General features: G+C 39.0%; 1 protein-coding gene across 2 annotated transcripts in view; it reads left to right on the forward strand.

The window, feature by feature from the left end:
• SCML2 (Scm polycomb group protein like 2) overlaps positions 1-16761 on the forward strand; it is a 70849-nt gene that overhangs the window by 13775 nt on the left and 40313 nt on the right. Inside the window, exons 3-5 of one of the 2 annotated variants that reach the window (XM_051639181.1) lie at positions 4945-5013; positions 11731-11801; positions 15853-16087. In XM_051639181.1, the coding sequence (XP_051495141.1) occupies positions 4945-5013; positions 11731-11801; positions 15853-16087 (375 nt within the window). The remainder of the gene's footprint in view (positions 1-4944; positions 5014-11730; positions 11802-15852; positions 16088-16761) is intronic. The other variant, XM_051639192.1, reaches the window with a different exon arrangement.

Here is a 16761-nt window from a genome sequence, read left to right on the forward strand (position 1 = left end):
CATCTTTTTGGAGGTGGTGGGATATTACTTGGCAATTACTATACTGTTAGATTAAAGAAGAGAGTTCATGATACGTACTGAATACAGGTAAGTTCAAACTTCACATAGTTTTAGAGCAAGTAAGAAAAATTTGGCTTATCCTGGAGTTCTGAAAGTTCAACCAAAGTAAATTTATGGTCTGACAGCCTTGAGGCCATTATCCTACTCTAAAATTGAAGAATGTGTCTAGGTGTGATATTATATAAAATGCAGTGTTTTATTCTATAGCCGCATGAGATTTAGCAGGTTGATAACTGAGTAGTACAAGGAATCAAATTTTATCACAATGAATGGCATTAGCAGCTGTCTCCTGAAGACAGAACAAGCATTTTTAAGGAAGTTAATCCATAAATGCACAGTGCACTACGAAGGTGTGATTTCTGCTGTGTCACATCTGCAGAAGTTAATTGTGAGTTGAGTACTAAAATAAAGACTGAGACTTAAAAAGCAAGGGTGTTTGGGCTGGTGAAACAAAGCGAATGTGAAGAGATACCCGCTGTCTGAAACCAGGTTGCTGCTGCTTTTCAGATGGGTGGTCCTCCCCCATAAAAGGCTCCTAACACTTTTGTACTTTTCTTGAGCTTTCCACCGTCAGCCCAGCCTGCTTTATGGGCTTGTGTGCTCCCTTGGTAAATCATTGTCTTTTGCTAGAATAGATTTTCTGTAATGGCAGGAGTCATCCGTTTAATTGTTGCACCAAGAGTTTATAGAGGAAGTCTATCCCCTTCTCTTGTAGGTTTTCTGCATGGCTGTTCTCTAAACATACTAAAGAGAAACTGTTCTGGGCAGATAAGATAAGAATCCCTCTAGGGAAGCACAAAAAGAAGTGAAAGGAGATATTTCATATGCACTCTGCCTTGCTATCCCCAACTGAGGCTTAGTGAAGAGTAGCTGAAAGGTGATCACAGACAACCCTTTGTGGTAGGAACTGAAGAAGGCCCCTTCCTGAGCAATGGTTAGTCTTGGGCTTGTCTTAGTAAACTTCATCTGAAGGCAAGTAACTGCATGGCATGGAAAGAGCAAATCTTTTTGTCAGCCAAATGTGTTTCATGTTCATCAGGAAGAAACAAGGAATTTCTTTGAGAAGAGTGGTTTCCTGCTATGTTTTGAATAAGAGCTTAAGGTGGTTAAGCTGCAGAAATCTCAAAAGCGTGGCTGCAAATTGCTTTTTCCCCACATTGGACAGCAAAGAAAGAACAAGTCTTAGAAGATGATAAATTATGCCTGTTCCTGTAGCACACTATACTGTGGTGAAAACTAATACTGTAGACAGAGGTAATGCTTGCCCAGCATGCAGACAAAGCAGTCATCTTGTTTGTTGAAAGTTTTAACTCTTCCCAGAAAGAAGTTTTGTGGATTTTTAAACCATCTTGAACAAGAAGCTGGAATTCAACTTGATATTTTGTAAGATAAGCTATTCACTGATCACTAGGATTATCTTTACCAGACCTTATATTCTAAAGGTGCATTTTCTGGTTGTAACTTTTTTTGGTCACATTCACAGGCCAGACAAGATAGCTTTGTTTTTTTCCTTGTCTCTAATTTCTTGCATGATAGATGTGGTTGCTCTTGCCTGTGTTCTGTTGAGTAATCTTATCAGCAGTAAAATTTTGTGATTACAAATGTTGTGGGAGAAATGTAAACACATGGAAAGCACTACGTTAAATAATCTACTCTAATCTTGTTTTGAATCTACTGCTTTAGTTTATGAAGTGTGCTGTAGAAAAACTGTTAGTTGGTGAACAATATAATATGCAGCTTTCATAATTTTAGTGTATGCTGTGTTCTAATCTTACTGCCTAAAAGAAAACTATTTTTTGAAAGTGTTTAGCCTAAATGTATTACAGGCTAAATATGTATATATATTCACATAGTGAATATATAAGCTCTCTATATACTTAATGTGTTACTATATTTTTAACACTTTCATTGAAAATTATATCCCATTCATTGTTGTTTTTTTTAAAGAGCTGAGTATGAGTAGCATGTGATTAAGTCCACAGTAGCAGCATTTTTAATGCTGCAATTTTTATTTTTTGTTTGTGTTTTCACAAAAGGAGCTAAAACATTGTGTTGTGCAATGGAAGGTAAAATCAAACTTGTCTCTTTAAAAATGGACTTTATGCAGAGAGGAAGAGAGGTAATGAATTCAAGTAATACAAAAACAGGATAGTGATTCTTATTGCTAGTAGCTTTTCATCTGCTTAGACAAAACAGCTTCGAAATGGAAAATGCATAAAAGCAAGACGAGCCTTTGAAAGCAATCTTTGTTTTATTCAGAATTTTTTTTTTCATTTTTTTTTTGATGGTTCTGCGTGTGCTAGGTGAGTTTTACGTGGCTGTTTTAAAGAAAATATTTCATGACATCAAAAACAAATGATAATGACAGTGCTTTGTGTTTGTTAAGAATAAAGATACCTCCACCTCAAGTGAAATAGATGTTTAAACTGCTATTGAGGGATCTATTTCCTTTCATTAATGTCTCAATCTCTGTTCTCATAGTTTTCTAATGGCCAATGATAAGAAAAATGTGTCAGTGAGAGTGCTGTTTCAGTGTTCATATTTTCTGTGAATTTCTGAGATAGGCACTAAACCTAACTGGTCCAGGAAATAAAGAATTTGCATGGCAGTTGTCAGCCAGAACTCATCTGGTGTCCAGGCTGTGATTTTTCACATTCTTTCACCTGTTCTTAATGTCCCTTATCATTAAAGGCGGTCATCTTGTTTGAAGTTTGGCACTGTGGGGTAGATACTTTTTCATGACTTTGTCCTTTCAAGCTTTGGGTGTTCACAGGAAGCAGTTGTTAGTTCTCTTCTTTAATAAGTCTCTTATGTGGGACTCTGTTGGATTTCTGCTTCAGAAATAAGCAGATCGGGAAGTTACCTACTCTGTAAGCTGCCAGCCTGATGTCTGAGATAGTCCCATGACTTTTTTTTTTTGAAAGCCTGAGTAACTGAGCTTGTAGAACATGACAAAAGGCTCTGCTAGTCATTGCGACTGCCCAGTAGAAAACTGGCTGGATTCAGTTCAGTCTTAAAGAGGTTAAATGGAATATATGTTCATCTGTAGGTGGGAGAAGGTGAATATTATCCTTGTGTCTTGTCTCTGTTGCTGGACTAATTGTACCTCTGTCGCTTCTTGGGTTTCCACTGGTAGCTGCTGTCAGGATATACACTTGTGTGTGTTGAAGCCCTACTTCTGAGGAAGTACCAGGTTCAGAGCTCTGGAGGCACCATCCAGAAGCACTTCAGCAGGTCCCTTTGAAGCTGATTTCCGTAAGGAAATCCTTTGGGAACCTGTCAAGTGCTTTCAGTGATGTAGAAAATGTTTCAGAGTGTTCTTTTTCCAAAAGAATGATTGTGTAAGTAGAGAAAGAAGACTAAGTAAAGGAGTAAACATAGCATTTTCTTTCCTTTTCCAAGGGTCTTGGGTACTCCTTACATCTTCTTTAGGAGAAACAGGTGATACTTCTGCAGCATGTTTTGAGCAGGTATGTAGCTGTAGGTATGTTTTCTGGGACTATGGAGTCAGGATTATTCTTGGATGTTGTCTCAGTCCTGGGTGTACTAGTAGACTTTAATGGCCATGCTCAACTTCACCTGCCCCCCCCCACTACCCACAGCCCAGGACACACAGTCAGCCCTTCTGGGCCACCAGCTCCTGCCCCAGAGATGCTGCAGCAGGGCCAGTCCCCAGCTTCCCATGGCCTTGCCCAGCCATGGGCCCATGTCCCAGCCTGGCCTCAGCTCAGCCCCAGGAGGGTGCCCAGGCTGGGGCTGCTCTCAGTGTTGCTCCCTGGTTGCTCCTGGCTGTGATGGTGGGATGGCACTGGCTGGTCATTCCCTGCTTGCCTGCCCCTGAGGGGTCTCTGAGCTTTGCTATGCCTTGGCTGAAGGAGCACCACAACCTACCCTGTGCAGAGGCAGGTAGATGGCTGGTCCCTTCCTCACCAGCTGGTGGAGGATTTGGGGATTGATGATGGAAGATTGTCTTGAGTCAGCTCTTGCTGTACGTGGCGATTTCTCGATTAAATAATGAAGGAAGTGGGGCAGAAGTGGTGAACACCGCACATTGTTCATCAATACTCTGTTTCAAAAGAAGCCTTATTTGTAAAAAACATAGAAGAGAAACACTACTAAGGCTTAATATTTGCTGCAGAACAACTCGTATCTCAAGTGTTTCAGATCAGCAAATGTCTCTTAGTTTAGGTTAGGAGCGTTTTTATTTCCAGTGCAAGCCGATCAATAGCTTATTGAAGACTTAAAGTGCAAGTGGGAATGGTAATCAGCCACCAACACAATCTTTTGGTATAAATTCCTTTCTGTATGTGTGTGGAGATGAATGGTAGGAAGGTAGATTCTTCTGAGTTGTTTTTTTTTAATAACTGAAATGTGCACTGAGGTAGCTGCTTACATTTGAGTATTCAAGAATTTAAATGGAATCTTTAACTTGGAAATGTGCTTTTTGGGTGAGTTTTTTTATTTTGGTTTTTTTTTTTTTTTTTTTTCTCATAGTGGTCTAGACAAGATTTAAAAAGATACCTGCTGATCTTGAGGATCTCAAATTGCATGTAGGTTGAGTAAAGCCGTTAAAAATTAGGGTAGAGTTGCTCTTTGTGCAGCTAATACTACGTTTTCTGCAACTAGATTTATTCTGATAATGTAATATAAAATAGTCAAAAGCTCTGCTTTTTTTTGCTGTACTTCTATATATTTGGAAAGAAAAATAGTGCAGTGACTGAATTTGTAGTACAAATACCTTTTTGGTTATGCACTGCAGTGAAGAAAAGAAAATTAATCTTTGGAAAGAGACATTCTGTATTGTTTGAAAGCATTCTGTGTTAAGTTGGACATCATTACGATATGAATATTACATTTATTATGTAATGGAATCTTGTCTTTTAGATTCAAAGAATATTAAAAAAGAGAAAGATGGAAAGAATCAGGAGGCAAACAACCCGTCTTTAAAAAGTGGTAGGTATTGCAGCTGTTAGGTTGTTAGTTAAGGTACCTTAAAAGAAAAAAATGTATTTGGATTGCACTATCTGCTGCAGCTTTTTTGCAATCTCTTTGGCTGTTACTGATGGGTAGTTAATAACATAGCCTTGCTTTTGTCTAACTGTTGGGAAAGTATGTTTTGGTATAGAAAATGATGGCTGAAACTGTGTGGCTTGAGCCTGATAGTTTTAGTACCTAAGACAAGTACTCTTTGTATACATAGTTGAAGACACTGTAAAAATTATTTTTTTCTTGTTCATTTACTGATTTGACTGTTCTTCTAATAATTGTATTTCCCAGTTTCATACCTTTTCTTCCCCAGTTATCTTCTGTTTCTTTATTGTGTTTGCTGGTGCTAAAAAAGTTTTCAGTTTAGTAGCCTGAGTTTTTAGTATTGCTAATGGAATTAAATTGCCTGGGATTCTAATTTTACTTAAAATTCAATCTGGTTGGAAGTAATTTTTGTGTTTATAATAAACTGAGGAAACTACACACTTGCCAGAAATTATCTGGCTTCTTATCAAACCTCTACTATCTAGTAGACAGCCTCTACCATCCTTAGCAGTGGCCAAAGGGCAGCATACACATGGGTTTTCTGGCAATTTAGCCTTTGCGAGGTGCAGTGAGGAGACAGCAGCTTTCTTATATGTGCTTCACGTATTCGTATTGGTTGCTGGAATTTGGGACAGTAAGGAATGTCATGAGCACTGTTGACTAAAGTAGAAAATCCCTTCATGAGTCCTTAAGTGATTCTTGATAGAATAACACGGGGCTACTTTAACTCTCACTCTGCTGACATTTCCATGCGCTCTGACTCCTAATAGATGGTCTGGTTCAGAGCTTTTCTTGGGTACCAGCAGGGGAGCTCCTTACCAATAGTATAGTCACTGAGTGAATGTGCTGATACCCACATGGTAGCTGAGGTGAGGACTTTGCATACAATATATGATATACTGTGTTACTACCAGTCATAGTATATCTTTCTGCTGTTAGAGTTGCCAGATTTAATTCTTCCATTTCTTGGGATCAGTTGTCTTTGTTATTCTTCCCAGTTACTTGGAGACAGGAGAGAAAGTGTGTGTAATGTTTTCCCTCCTCTGTAGTGTAAGAGGAGCTCCAGTCACACCACACTCAGATAGCATGTCTGTGTTTTAAAATATGTTGTCTGACATGACAGACAGAGCCCTGTAAGACACCTCTCCACCAGGAAAGTGCTTCTCATATGTGGCTAAGATAACCGTATTTCATGAGTCGCTGGAAAACGTCCCTGCCTCCTTCTGCAGTAGGGTGCAAGGTGTTGAAAAAGCTTTGTGGAGAAGCAGTGCTAAGCAGGCAAGCCTTATTCTGTCATCTTTTTCCTTCCACTAGGGACTATGCTAGTGTCTGAGCACAGAATAGATTTATTCTGTTAATGTAATCTAAAGTAGTCAAAAGCTCTGCTTTTTTATGCTATACTTCTCAATATGTTTTGAAAGAAAAATAGTGCAGTAATTAAATTTGTAGTATGAATACCTTTTTGATCTGGAGTCTGAGCAGTGAATTTACTCATGAAATCTAGACTCAGCTCTGTCAAACATGTAGAGAGGGCAAGATCTTGCAAGATCTCTGATTTTTTATAATGAGATGATAATTTTATCCTGTGTCATTGCTTGTTGGTAGGAAGGAAGAAGAATGAGCCTCTGGTTCTGGATAAATAAAGATCTCTTACAATGCTTTTGGGCTAACATCCAAAGTTTTCAGGGGGATGTGTGACATGAAAAATTGAAGAGGAGGGGAGATACAAAGGTGTGAGAAAAACAGGGGAAAAAATAGTCTCAAGTAAGTAGGGAGACAGGAGGAGGAGAAAAATTCTTAATTGAATGATCACAACATAGGTAAGGAGGTGCAAGGTATAAAGAAAGGTATTAAATACTCAAAGTACTATGTTAGCAAGAGTGTGTAAACCAAGATTAAAAAGAAGCCTCATCTTTGACAAAGAGAGATGGTGGGATGAATACTAGAAAAGACACATCTCTGTGTCAAAAGTCTCAGATGTGTGCCAAGGGAATCTAGGGATGAGATGAGAAGACATGAGCTGCTCTGTCTGCTTAAACAGCTCTTAGACTATGTTGATGCTGTATTAAACTAGCTCAAATAAACCATAACCTTAAGCTCTACCTATATACAAGTGACATTTAAATAGTAGTTTTTATGAAATTTAAACTGAAAAAATTAAATTTTGACTTAATTTTAACTGAAGCATTATGTACAGGGAGAAGACAGGGAGCACTTCAACAAACCAAGCATTCACATACTCATGGAAGCAGATGGGTGCTAAGGTACTTGACTGATGTCACTGTGAGGCTTTTCTCCTATTTTGGAGAAGTCACAGAGATTGGGAAAGATTCATGATGATAGAGAAAGGACAAAAGTATGCCCAGTGTCAAAAAGGACAAGAAGGGAGCACCTAGGGAATTACAGGCTGGCCTGTCTGACCTCAATCTTCAGGAAGACTATGGAAAAAATAATCCTGGAAGCCATTTCCAAGCAAATAAAGAACAAATGTGAGGTTAGGAACAGTTCAGATGGATTTGCCCAGCATGAACCATGGGTGACTGACTGATTGTCTTTTGTGATGAGGGATTCTGTAAGCAAGGGGAGAACAGTGAATGTTCCTCTCAACTTTAGTAAAGCCTTCTGTACAGTTTCTGTAGTGTCCTTTCAGCCAAACTGGTGAGGTGTGGTTTGGATAGGTGGATGGAAAATTGGCTGAACTGCCAGATGGAAATATTTTTGATCAGAAGTACAAGGTTCACCTGGCAGCTGGTAGCTAGTGGCATTTCTCAGCTGTTGATGATTTATGCCTTGAGTGACAGACAGGGATGATGGAACAGAACACGGACAACTAGTCTGTGGGCAACATCTGACTGGAAGGAGTAGCTGGTGTGCTGGAAGGCAGGGCTTCTCTTCATATTGACCTCTGCATGCTAGAGAAATGAGTTAACAGGAACCGTGTCAGATTCAAAGGCAAATGGACAGTCCCACACGCACAGGGGCAGACAGGAGCCCAACAGGAGCCCAGCAACAGCCCAGGTGGGAAGCTGGATGCCAAGAAAGCAGTTTTGTAGGAAGATTCCTGGAGTCCAGGCAGACAGCAAGCTGAGTGTGGGCCAGCAGTGTGCTCTTGTGGTGAAAGACGTACACTGCATGCCAAGGCATATCAGCCAAAATCTAGGCAGCAAGCTGAGAGAGAGAATTTGCATCCTTTTTGGGAACTGAGTACTGTGTTCATTTTTGAGCTCCCCAGTGCAAGGAAGACACTGGAGCAAGCTGGTTGGCAGTCCACTAAAAAACTGAGGTGCTAGAGTGCAAGACGTAAGCAGAAAGCTGCTACTGAAACCAGAAAACTGATTTCTTCAACCAGAAGAAGAGAGAGATTGGGAAATCATCTTGCAGTCTTTAATGGTGTGACAGACTTCTGTAGAGAAGACAGAGCCAGGCTCCTCTCAGAGGTGCAGTGGACAGATGAGAAGCAGCAAACAGTGGTTGGAACATGGAAAATTCCTGTCTGGTGGAAGACAAAAATCTCTATGTTGAGGGTGATCAAACCCTGGAAGCGCAGGAGCCTGAACTAGAGACCTCCTGGGGTCCCTTTTAGCTTGAGTTACTTTGTGATTGACAAGTTTGGTCAAGGAGTGATAAGGTATTGATATACCATTGGAGGGAACCCCAGGGGTCATTGACGGGTGGGTCATTGCCTGTAAACCTGTGTTATTGCAGGCAACTATGGCATAAACTTATTTCCTCCATTTTAAAATTAGGCAGGCTGTTTGCCCATGCTGATTGTCTTGGATCATTATTTTAGAGTCTCATTCCTCTGTTGGTCACAAGCTATTTAATTTTTTTACAAAAGGTACTAGTTACCTCCTGGTGGATTTTTCCCCTTTTTCCGGTATATGCTGATGTGTTGTTTGGCATAAAAATTCCTTTCTCTCTCTAGTTTTTGCTTTGCTGATGGTTTGCAGAGTTGTGCTTGTTGCATAATGGGCTTTTCTTAAGCTGTTCAATTCAGCCTGCAGGTTTGAGTGGGAAGAGAAATTAATGTTAAATTGTTTAGCATGAGCTAATTTTCTTAAGGATTTCTATTTCTCAGAAACTTCACGTTTTCAGGAGCTTTAGAATTAGAAATGCATATAAAACAACTACTGTACCTTCGCACGCTCAGAACACAAAGAAGCTATATGTTTAGAAGTGTATTTTGTTCCTGTGTCATTTCCTAGACGTGCATCTTGCACATTGTGAACATGTTAATCTCCTATTTCTATTATTCCAGTAATTAAATTATAATTAGCACCATTTCTGAGAGCTCAGCTTTACTTTGATATAGTGTGTCTTCACAGGTGGAGAGATTCTAATTTAAGCTTCAGGTCATTTGTGCTTGATGAAAAATGTTTTGATAGCCAGTCTGTAAAGCAAGGAGCCAGACAATATTGTTTACCTCTTGGGTTTATCTGCAGCTGTCTGCTTGGGTTACCTCATGAGTCTTTCTAGTAAATGTTCCCTGGAGAAAAAAGAAGCAAACAAACAAAAACCCAAAAAACCTGTTTGTTTCCCTTTTTTTTTTTTTTTGAATCATCCCACCAAATTTACAGTCCTCTTATAGTGAAATAATTTGGGAAATGCTGGTAATAGTTTTGAAATATGTGGACAATTTTTTCAGAAGAAATTAATTGGGGTTTCTCCTGATGAAAGGTGTTATCTCTGAAGTATCTACATTTCTATGGTCCTTAACATGGCAAGGCTCTGATTCATAATTACACCTTTTATATCATGTTAAATCTGAGGCAGCTGTGACATAGCTAACATTTTCTTTGTTGCCAGGTTTAATTTTATTGAATTGGGTACTTCAAAGTTTACTAAGATAAACTCTGATTGAAAGACAACAGTTATTTAAGAAATCAGAAGTCAGTCTGAAGTGGTGACTTCATTATTAGACTCAAAGGAGAATTTTTAAAAGATGAGACTTTCCTAGCAGTTCAGCATATTTAATTTTTGCAGCCTTCATGGTCTTTCAATGAAAAGAGCAATGGATCTGGAGGCTGCTTTCTAGGGAAAGCTCTGAAAAGTCATTTTCTGAACATGCCTCCCTGAAGTACAAATATCTAACATATGTTCAAGTTCATGTACCTCGCCTGTTGTGAGTAATACAGAGTCAGTGTAACTGTATAAACATGTGAATAAAATTTTCATTCCAAAGTAGGTAGATTTTCAAGATGTTTTATGGAAGTGTCTTTGTCACCAACCTACGTACAGCCCAGACCACCAAATTAGCAGCTTCTGGGATTTCACTGCCTTCTTAAGTAGCTGACAACCATGTGCCCTCTGCAGAGGCGAGGACAAATCACACCATTCTGAATCCATTATACAAAAAAAAAAAAATAATAAAAAAAAATCTCAGCAGGCCAGAGGGGCTGTTCTTTTTTGCTTTGAGGCACTGTGTGTTTTTGTGTTTTCAACTAAATGCTGTGCTAGTGCATGCAGGCCCTGGACTGGAGCTGCCACGCGTCCTTCAGAGGAGCAGTGTGCAAGTGCTGGAAAACGCTGCTGCCATTTTCTGATTGTTTCTTTGCTTCTCCTCTCTCCTGAAAATTGCAGACATGTTTTTTACTGTGGCCAGTGGCATTTTTTGAAGGATTACTAATAAACCCGATCTCTCTGACATCGCCCGGGACTTTGCCATGTGAATGGCTGCTGCTGAGCCGCTGGGTGGCATCGCTGCATCATCACAGCATCCCTCTGGGGTTCCTTGGTGATGGGGTTCCTCAGGAGCACCGGAACAATACCAGCTGCCCAAACAAGAGAAACAGGCAGAAGAGCTCACTCTGGATAATTTATGAAGAAAATCATTACCTGTGCTATTGTAGTTTTCCTTGAGTTTTATATTAATTTGAGTAATACTTGCTTTTATCTTCGATGTTAGTATTCCATGCTGTTCCATCATGCAGAAACTGGTAATAATGATTAAATCAAATGCAGAATACAGTCACCCATGCACATATACAATGCCAATGTTAACGCTGGAAAAAATACTATGATTCTGTTGTTTAACATTGCTGTAATATTTACCCTACAAAGAGAAACATTTATCAGACCTCAGATTAAAAGAGACGAAGATGCAGTTGGAAAGCTGTGTTAATCCTTTTGCTGTGTAGTGGATTGGGGATAGTATTCTCAGCATACACTTCAGCAGAATCAACATGTCTGTGTTTTTCAACATGTATAATCACAGTGCTCCTAGGAGGTTGTTGTACCAGTCCTGCTGTTAGGTGCACTAAGGTAAAGAAAAGGCTAATTTGATTTGTGCAAGGATGCTTGGGAAGTTGTTATACAGAAACTTGAATCTAGATATCCTGACTTGTATTTTTGCATGTCAATGACCAAAAAAAAAAAAAAATCAGTGAAGGTTTATATTGATTTTTACCCATTGTGTGAGTGCCCTCATGAATTAATGGTACTATTAAAGCTACTTTGAGGATTGTGTGTTTTTCAAAGGTGGAGTTTCTATTTTAGAGTGGTTCTGTTCTTTGAAAAAAATATAATTCTACAAGATAGTTGTGTGTTTTTTTCCTGCCCCTTTCTTTCCCCACCTCTCCTTTTAATTTAATTTCTCTTTTAAATACTGTCTCTGGTCTTTTTTTATCTTATGTCTTCCAGAACAGTTTAATTGGGATGATTATCTGAAAGAGACTGAATCAGTAGCTGCCCCTCTACATTGTTTCAGACAGGTATGCCAGATACTGTCTTGCAAGTGTGCGTGTATGTATGCATGTTATAGGGTGATCTAGAGCAACTTTTATGTTTGGACTGCTTGCAGACTTCCTGCTTGACTTCTTTTGATCTCTTGTTATCAGTAGCTTGCAGTTTTGGCAGATGCTAGCTGCAGAAATTTTTACTTTTTTGGTTTCTGCCTCAAGCCAAACTTTGAGTTTCATTAAAGTTGTAGTTGTGGATTCTGTTTTCCCTTAAAAAAAGACTAGTTAATAAGAACGGTCTTATCAGAGTTAAGAAATATATTCTGTTTTTTTGTAAGTTTTAGTTTCTAAGTAATCTTAGAGGTACCATAGTTTTAGTGAGAACTGAAATTTGTCTGATTGTAAGAGGAGCCTTTCTCCTGCCCCACTTCTGAAAGAGTCCTTTCAATTCTGGCTAGCTACAAGATGTATATATGTGTGTGTATGTGTGTAGTAGAGTTTACTTCTTCATTTTTGGATCTTGCAAATATGTTGAATTTGTCTTTTTAATTTAATTCCTCCCTGCATGTTTGGTATGTATTTGTAGATGCAGTTTAAATCAACTGTCTTATGTGAGCTAAAGACCTCCAGTTATTCAGCTCTTTGGAGACTGAGTCGACCTCTGCAGGCGTCTTTCTCTCTGTAGAGGGGGCTGGGAGCCAGTATTTTCTCAAGATGAGGATTATTTTAGCTGCATAAGGTTAAACAGGATGAGTTTTGCTTTTATGGCTTCACTGTGTTAGGAAGATTAGATGCTGAAGAAATTGCATAATTCAGGTTGATAGAAATGTAATAGGTGGTACAGGTGATGCATGTTTAGAAATGTGTCTTCTAGGGTTTGTTGGTAGTCTGATGATACCCTTAATTATACTGGCCTCCAGTGGTAACCAAGGAAAAAGAAACACAGAATAGTCTGAGGAGGAGAGGAAGCATTAAGTCACTGTATCTGAAGTAGTTGCAGGAATGGAGAACAGGGACAGAGAAATTTAGGTGGTAGCATTTCCCTGTTCTGGATCTTGAATTTCAGATTGCTCTTCAGAGATGACAATAAAAAAATGAAGAACAACTCTCATGCTGTGGTCAATGAGAGGTGGCTGAGAATGGTAGTGTCCATATCTCTTATTTGCATGGAGCTTCTGCAATGAACTCTACAGTATATGTTTCTCATAGTGGATATCAGCTCAAGGAAGAGGCCCCAAATTCTCCTTAGGTAGAAGCAGAGGGAGGTAGCATATCCCTTGGTCATTCAGAAGTTAATACTCATAGACCACCATGGCGAGAGTATATGGTAAGAGATGTACCTGCTGCAGAAAGCTTCTCAGAAGCCTTCCCTCATGCCTTCCTTGCATTTTCCCCTTCCCTACTAATTCTTAAGAGGTCTAAACTGAACAACGGAGCAACACCTTAAATAAAGGTGCATAAGTGACATGCATTGACTGAGATAGATAAATCTGACTGACCTGGATTGCTTAAGGAGTGTGTGGGCTGGAAAAAAGAGCTTTAATTTCTGTGCAGAGAAAATTTCAAAACAATTTACATATGCAGACTTTCCAGTTTTCTGAGAATTAACCTTTAAGTGAGAAGTGTTATGCAGTGTTAATTAGTGCAGTGCTAGCTCCTCTCACTACATATTTGCAGATTTAAGAAACCAAAGAGCTTGAGTCTTGTCTAGGACTAATTTGACTTTTATTTGGTTACAGATTAATTGTATGTGTCATTATCACTCTCTGTAATGCAAAGAAATACATTGCTGTGGCCAGTGAGAAAACAAATGGCAGAGAGAAGCATAATTTGAAAATGATACCCAGAATTTGTGACCTCTGGGAATTCTACAAAGTTTAAATTTTGTAGTAATTAAAAATGATCTGGGGAGCAATAAATTAAAGCCTCTACCATAAGTTAAGATACAGGAATAGTCAGCTAATGGAAATTGATTACAGTATTTGTCTTAATTTATAAGGTATTTTATCTGTTGCTCTAAGTTGTTTTAATTACTACTCAAAATTTCAGTTTATTCCACATCCCTTTCTCTCACCTAGAAACTTTTATTTTCAAGCAGTTCAAAATTTTAAATAAAAATCAGTCCTTTGTGGTTTGAACAGAGCCCAAAACAAGATTGTTGCTGAGCTGGTTTTGTTTTTTTGCTTTTTTTAGTGGAATGTCTTGAGTTGATGGCATTTAAACAAACTCACCTTTTCTACAAATAAATAAACTCTCTAATTCCTTAGTTTCAGTTGCCTTTTGTGGTTGTAGAAAATAACAGCTTGACAAGCAGTATTCTGAAATTGAATTGTCCTTTAAATTTAATATTCTCGTGCTACCCTTTCAGACAGCCTGCTGTCTAAATGCAGCATTGGCAGATGCTACACTCAGCGTTCCCTGAATTGCTCACCTCTTTGTTTTTTTCACTTTTCCTTCTCCAGGATTCCTGCTGTTGATCTAGAGTGTGTTGCAAACAGTGCACCTGCACACCGTAAGGAGCAAGGTGTATTTTTAAAAATTGTGTGGTGGAGACAAAATATGCCTAGCATTTGTTGCAGGAGCAGGTTTCTTCAGCCTTTTTTCCTGTGTACGCAGACAAATAAGTGCATCCTTTTCTGCTTACTATGGGATCCCTGCCTAACCTGGGCAGGAGAAGGGACATACAGAACCTTGTGAGCATGAACGCCCATGGTTTTTGTTTTTCTACCTGCCTCCTGTATCAGGATTCATATTGTGTTAGTCTATGTGGGAAAGCTAGTGGGTTTAATGGCACAGGGAAGGCTGCTTACAGTTCTTGGCTGTGTTTCACAGCAGCCTTGTACTGGAAGAGTTGCAGAAAAGGACTTCAGGGATGATAGTAGAATAGTCATCTGCTCCTAAGGGACGCTTCAGTGCTTGATTTACTCAACTTACTGAGAGAGTACTGAGAAAGGGCTGAGTTGGCCTCTGCGAATACACTGTAGATTTTGTCACTATTTGTAATGTTGCAAAAAAAATTTAAATTAAATTATAGTGTTGGCAAAAATTTCCAGGAATAAATTTAGGCTGGAAATAAGGAGACATTTAAAAAGAATAGTAAGATTCTGGAATAATCTTTTTACGTGACTAGGTGAGACATTCAATCCCAGTTAATACAAAGTTTTGAACATCATTAGATGGTGTTACTGCCTACAGTACTACAGCAGGCAAGTAATCAGACTGCGATGCAGCTGATGTCTGCCAGTAGCGTCCTGGTACATGAGTAAAAAGTATTCTCCTTCTCTCTTGTTCATCTTTACCTTCTGATAGAAATCTCAGCTCAAAGACTTACATGTCATGTGTTGCATTTCTTTTCCCAATGCTGGTGTCCTTTTAAAAAAAATCTTGTGTGTTCTAATTAAATTGGCATTTCATTGTATGTGTATAAATATATTCAGTTCTCTATGAATAAGCATGAACTGCAATTCCCATCTTAGCACGGAAGTTTTATGGGACTTTAGGACTGTCTGTTTTCTTTGTGTAAGATGCAGTTAACACTAATGCCTCTTTCTGTCTTCTTCCTTTGTATTGTAAGTTTTTTTTAGTGCAGAAACTCTTTCTTGCCTTGAGCTTTTTAGTACAGTAGAGCCCAAATTTTATTTGAATTTCCGAGACGTTTTTATAATGAGAATAACTGCTTCTTGAAATGGAAAGCTAGTAAATAATGTGTTTTGGTTTTTTTAGGAGTTGAATGTTATGTTTCCTGATGTCCTTGTTTTCCCTTCACTTCAAATATTAACCACCCCTCCCCCATCATTGTTTGTATTTTCATCATGATTCCCTTGTTGCCCTCCACCCTACGGTGGTTTTCTTTTTAGAAAGTGGCAGTGTTTTGCACCAGAAACTTCAAGTGTCTGAAATGGTAGCTGTTGGGAGGTTATCCAACCTTCTTTTCTAACTCCTCTAAATGCTGAAAGCTCAAAGGCTTCTTTATTTTTACTAGTTATGTGGTATATTTGGATGAACAAAAGCTGTGTATTGAACTGGCTGGTAAATCTAGTAATACTAACAACAATAAGAAAAACTCCTTTACCTTTAATTGTAGTCTAGAATTCCACCTACGAATGATTTCAAAATTGGTATGAAACTGGAAGCCCGTGATCCTCGCAATGTTACCTCAGTTTGTATAGCTACAGTAATTGGAATTACTGGTGCCAGGCTAAGGTTGCGGCTGGATGGAAGTGACAACAAAAATGATTTTTGGAGACTTGTGGATTCTTCGGATATACAGCCCATTGGGACCTGCGAAAAGAAAGGGGGCATGCTCCAGCCTCCACTTGGTAAGAAACAAAGCTTCTGAACTAATGTGTATGGAGTATTGTAGTCATGAAGTCATGAAGATTGTACCTTTTTTGTCTTGGTAAATTCAATGGTACTAACATTTCACTAAATCATTATTGCATTGAAAAAGAGGTAAGGAAACTATGTATTTATTCAGGCTAATGAATTGTGGCCTTTTCTTCTTTTTTGGATTCTTTTGACATAAGAATGAATTTGAGTTCTCTTTTTTTGTTGGTTGTTTTTTGGGGGATCTTGGGGGTTTCTTTTGGTTCTTTTTTAAATAGTCCCTTAATATTAACTGGAGGAGTCTGACAACATTCTTAATGATGAGATACACTGTCGTGTGCCCATTCTATAAATGTTGCCTCATACATACCCTGTCTTATGAGTGTATATAGATGCAACGTTTTCTTTCTTGATGCTGTGCGTGCTGCTTTTAGTAGACATTGGTCAGAACTGAGCCCTAGGGAAAGCTGACTTGCCTTTTTCCTCCTCAGTAAATCCGAGCAGCCCACTAGAAGGCGCTCGCTGCTAACCCACCTGTGAAACGCTCAGCTGGGGGCTGCAAGAGGTGGGTGCATCAGTTCAGGACAGTATGAATGTTTTCTTGTGTACTGAGCAAATTGGTTGTGGTCTAGGAAAGGCAGCACGGGGTGGGAGGTTTAGCGACGGT

The sequence above is a fragment of the Apus apus genome, chromosome 1 (assembly GCF_020740795.1).
Source record: "Apus apus isolate bApuApu2 chromosome 1, bApuApu2.pri.cur, whole genome shotgun sequence".
Taxonomy (NCBI): Eukaryota; Metazoa; Chordata; class Aves; order Apodiformes; family Apodidae; genus Apus; species Apus apus.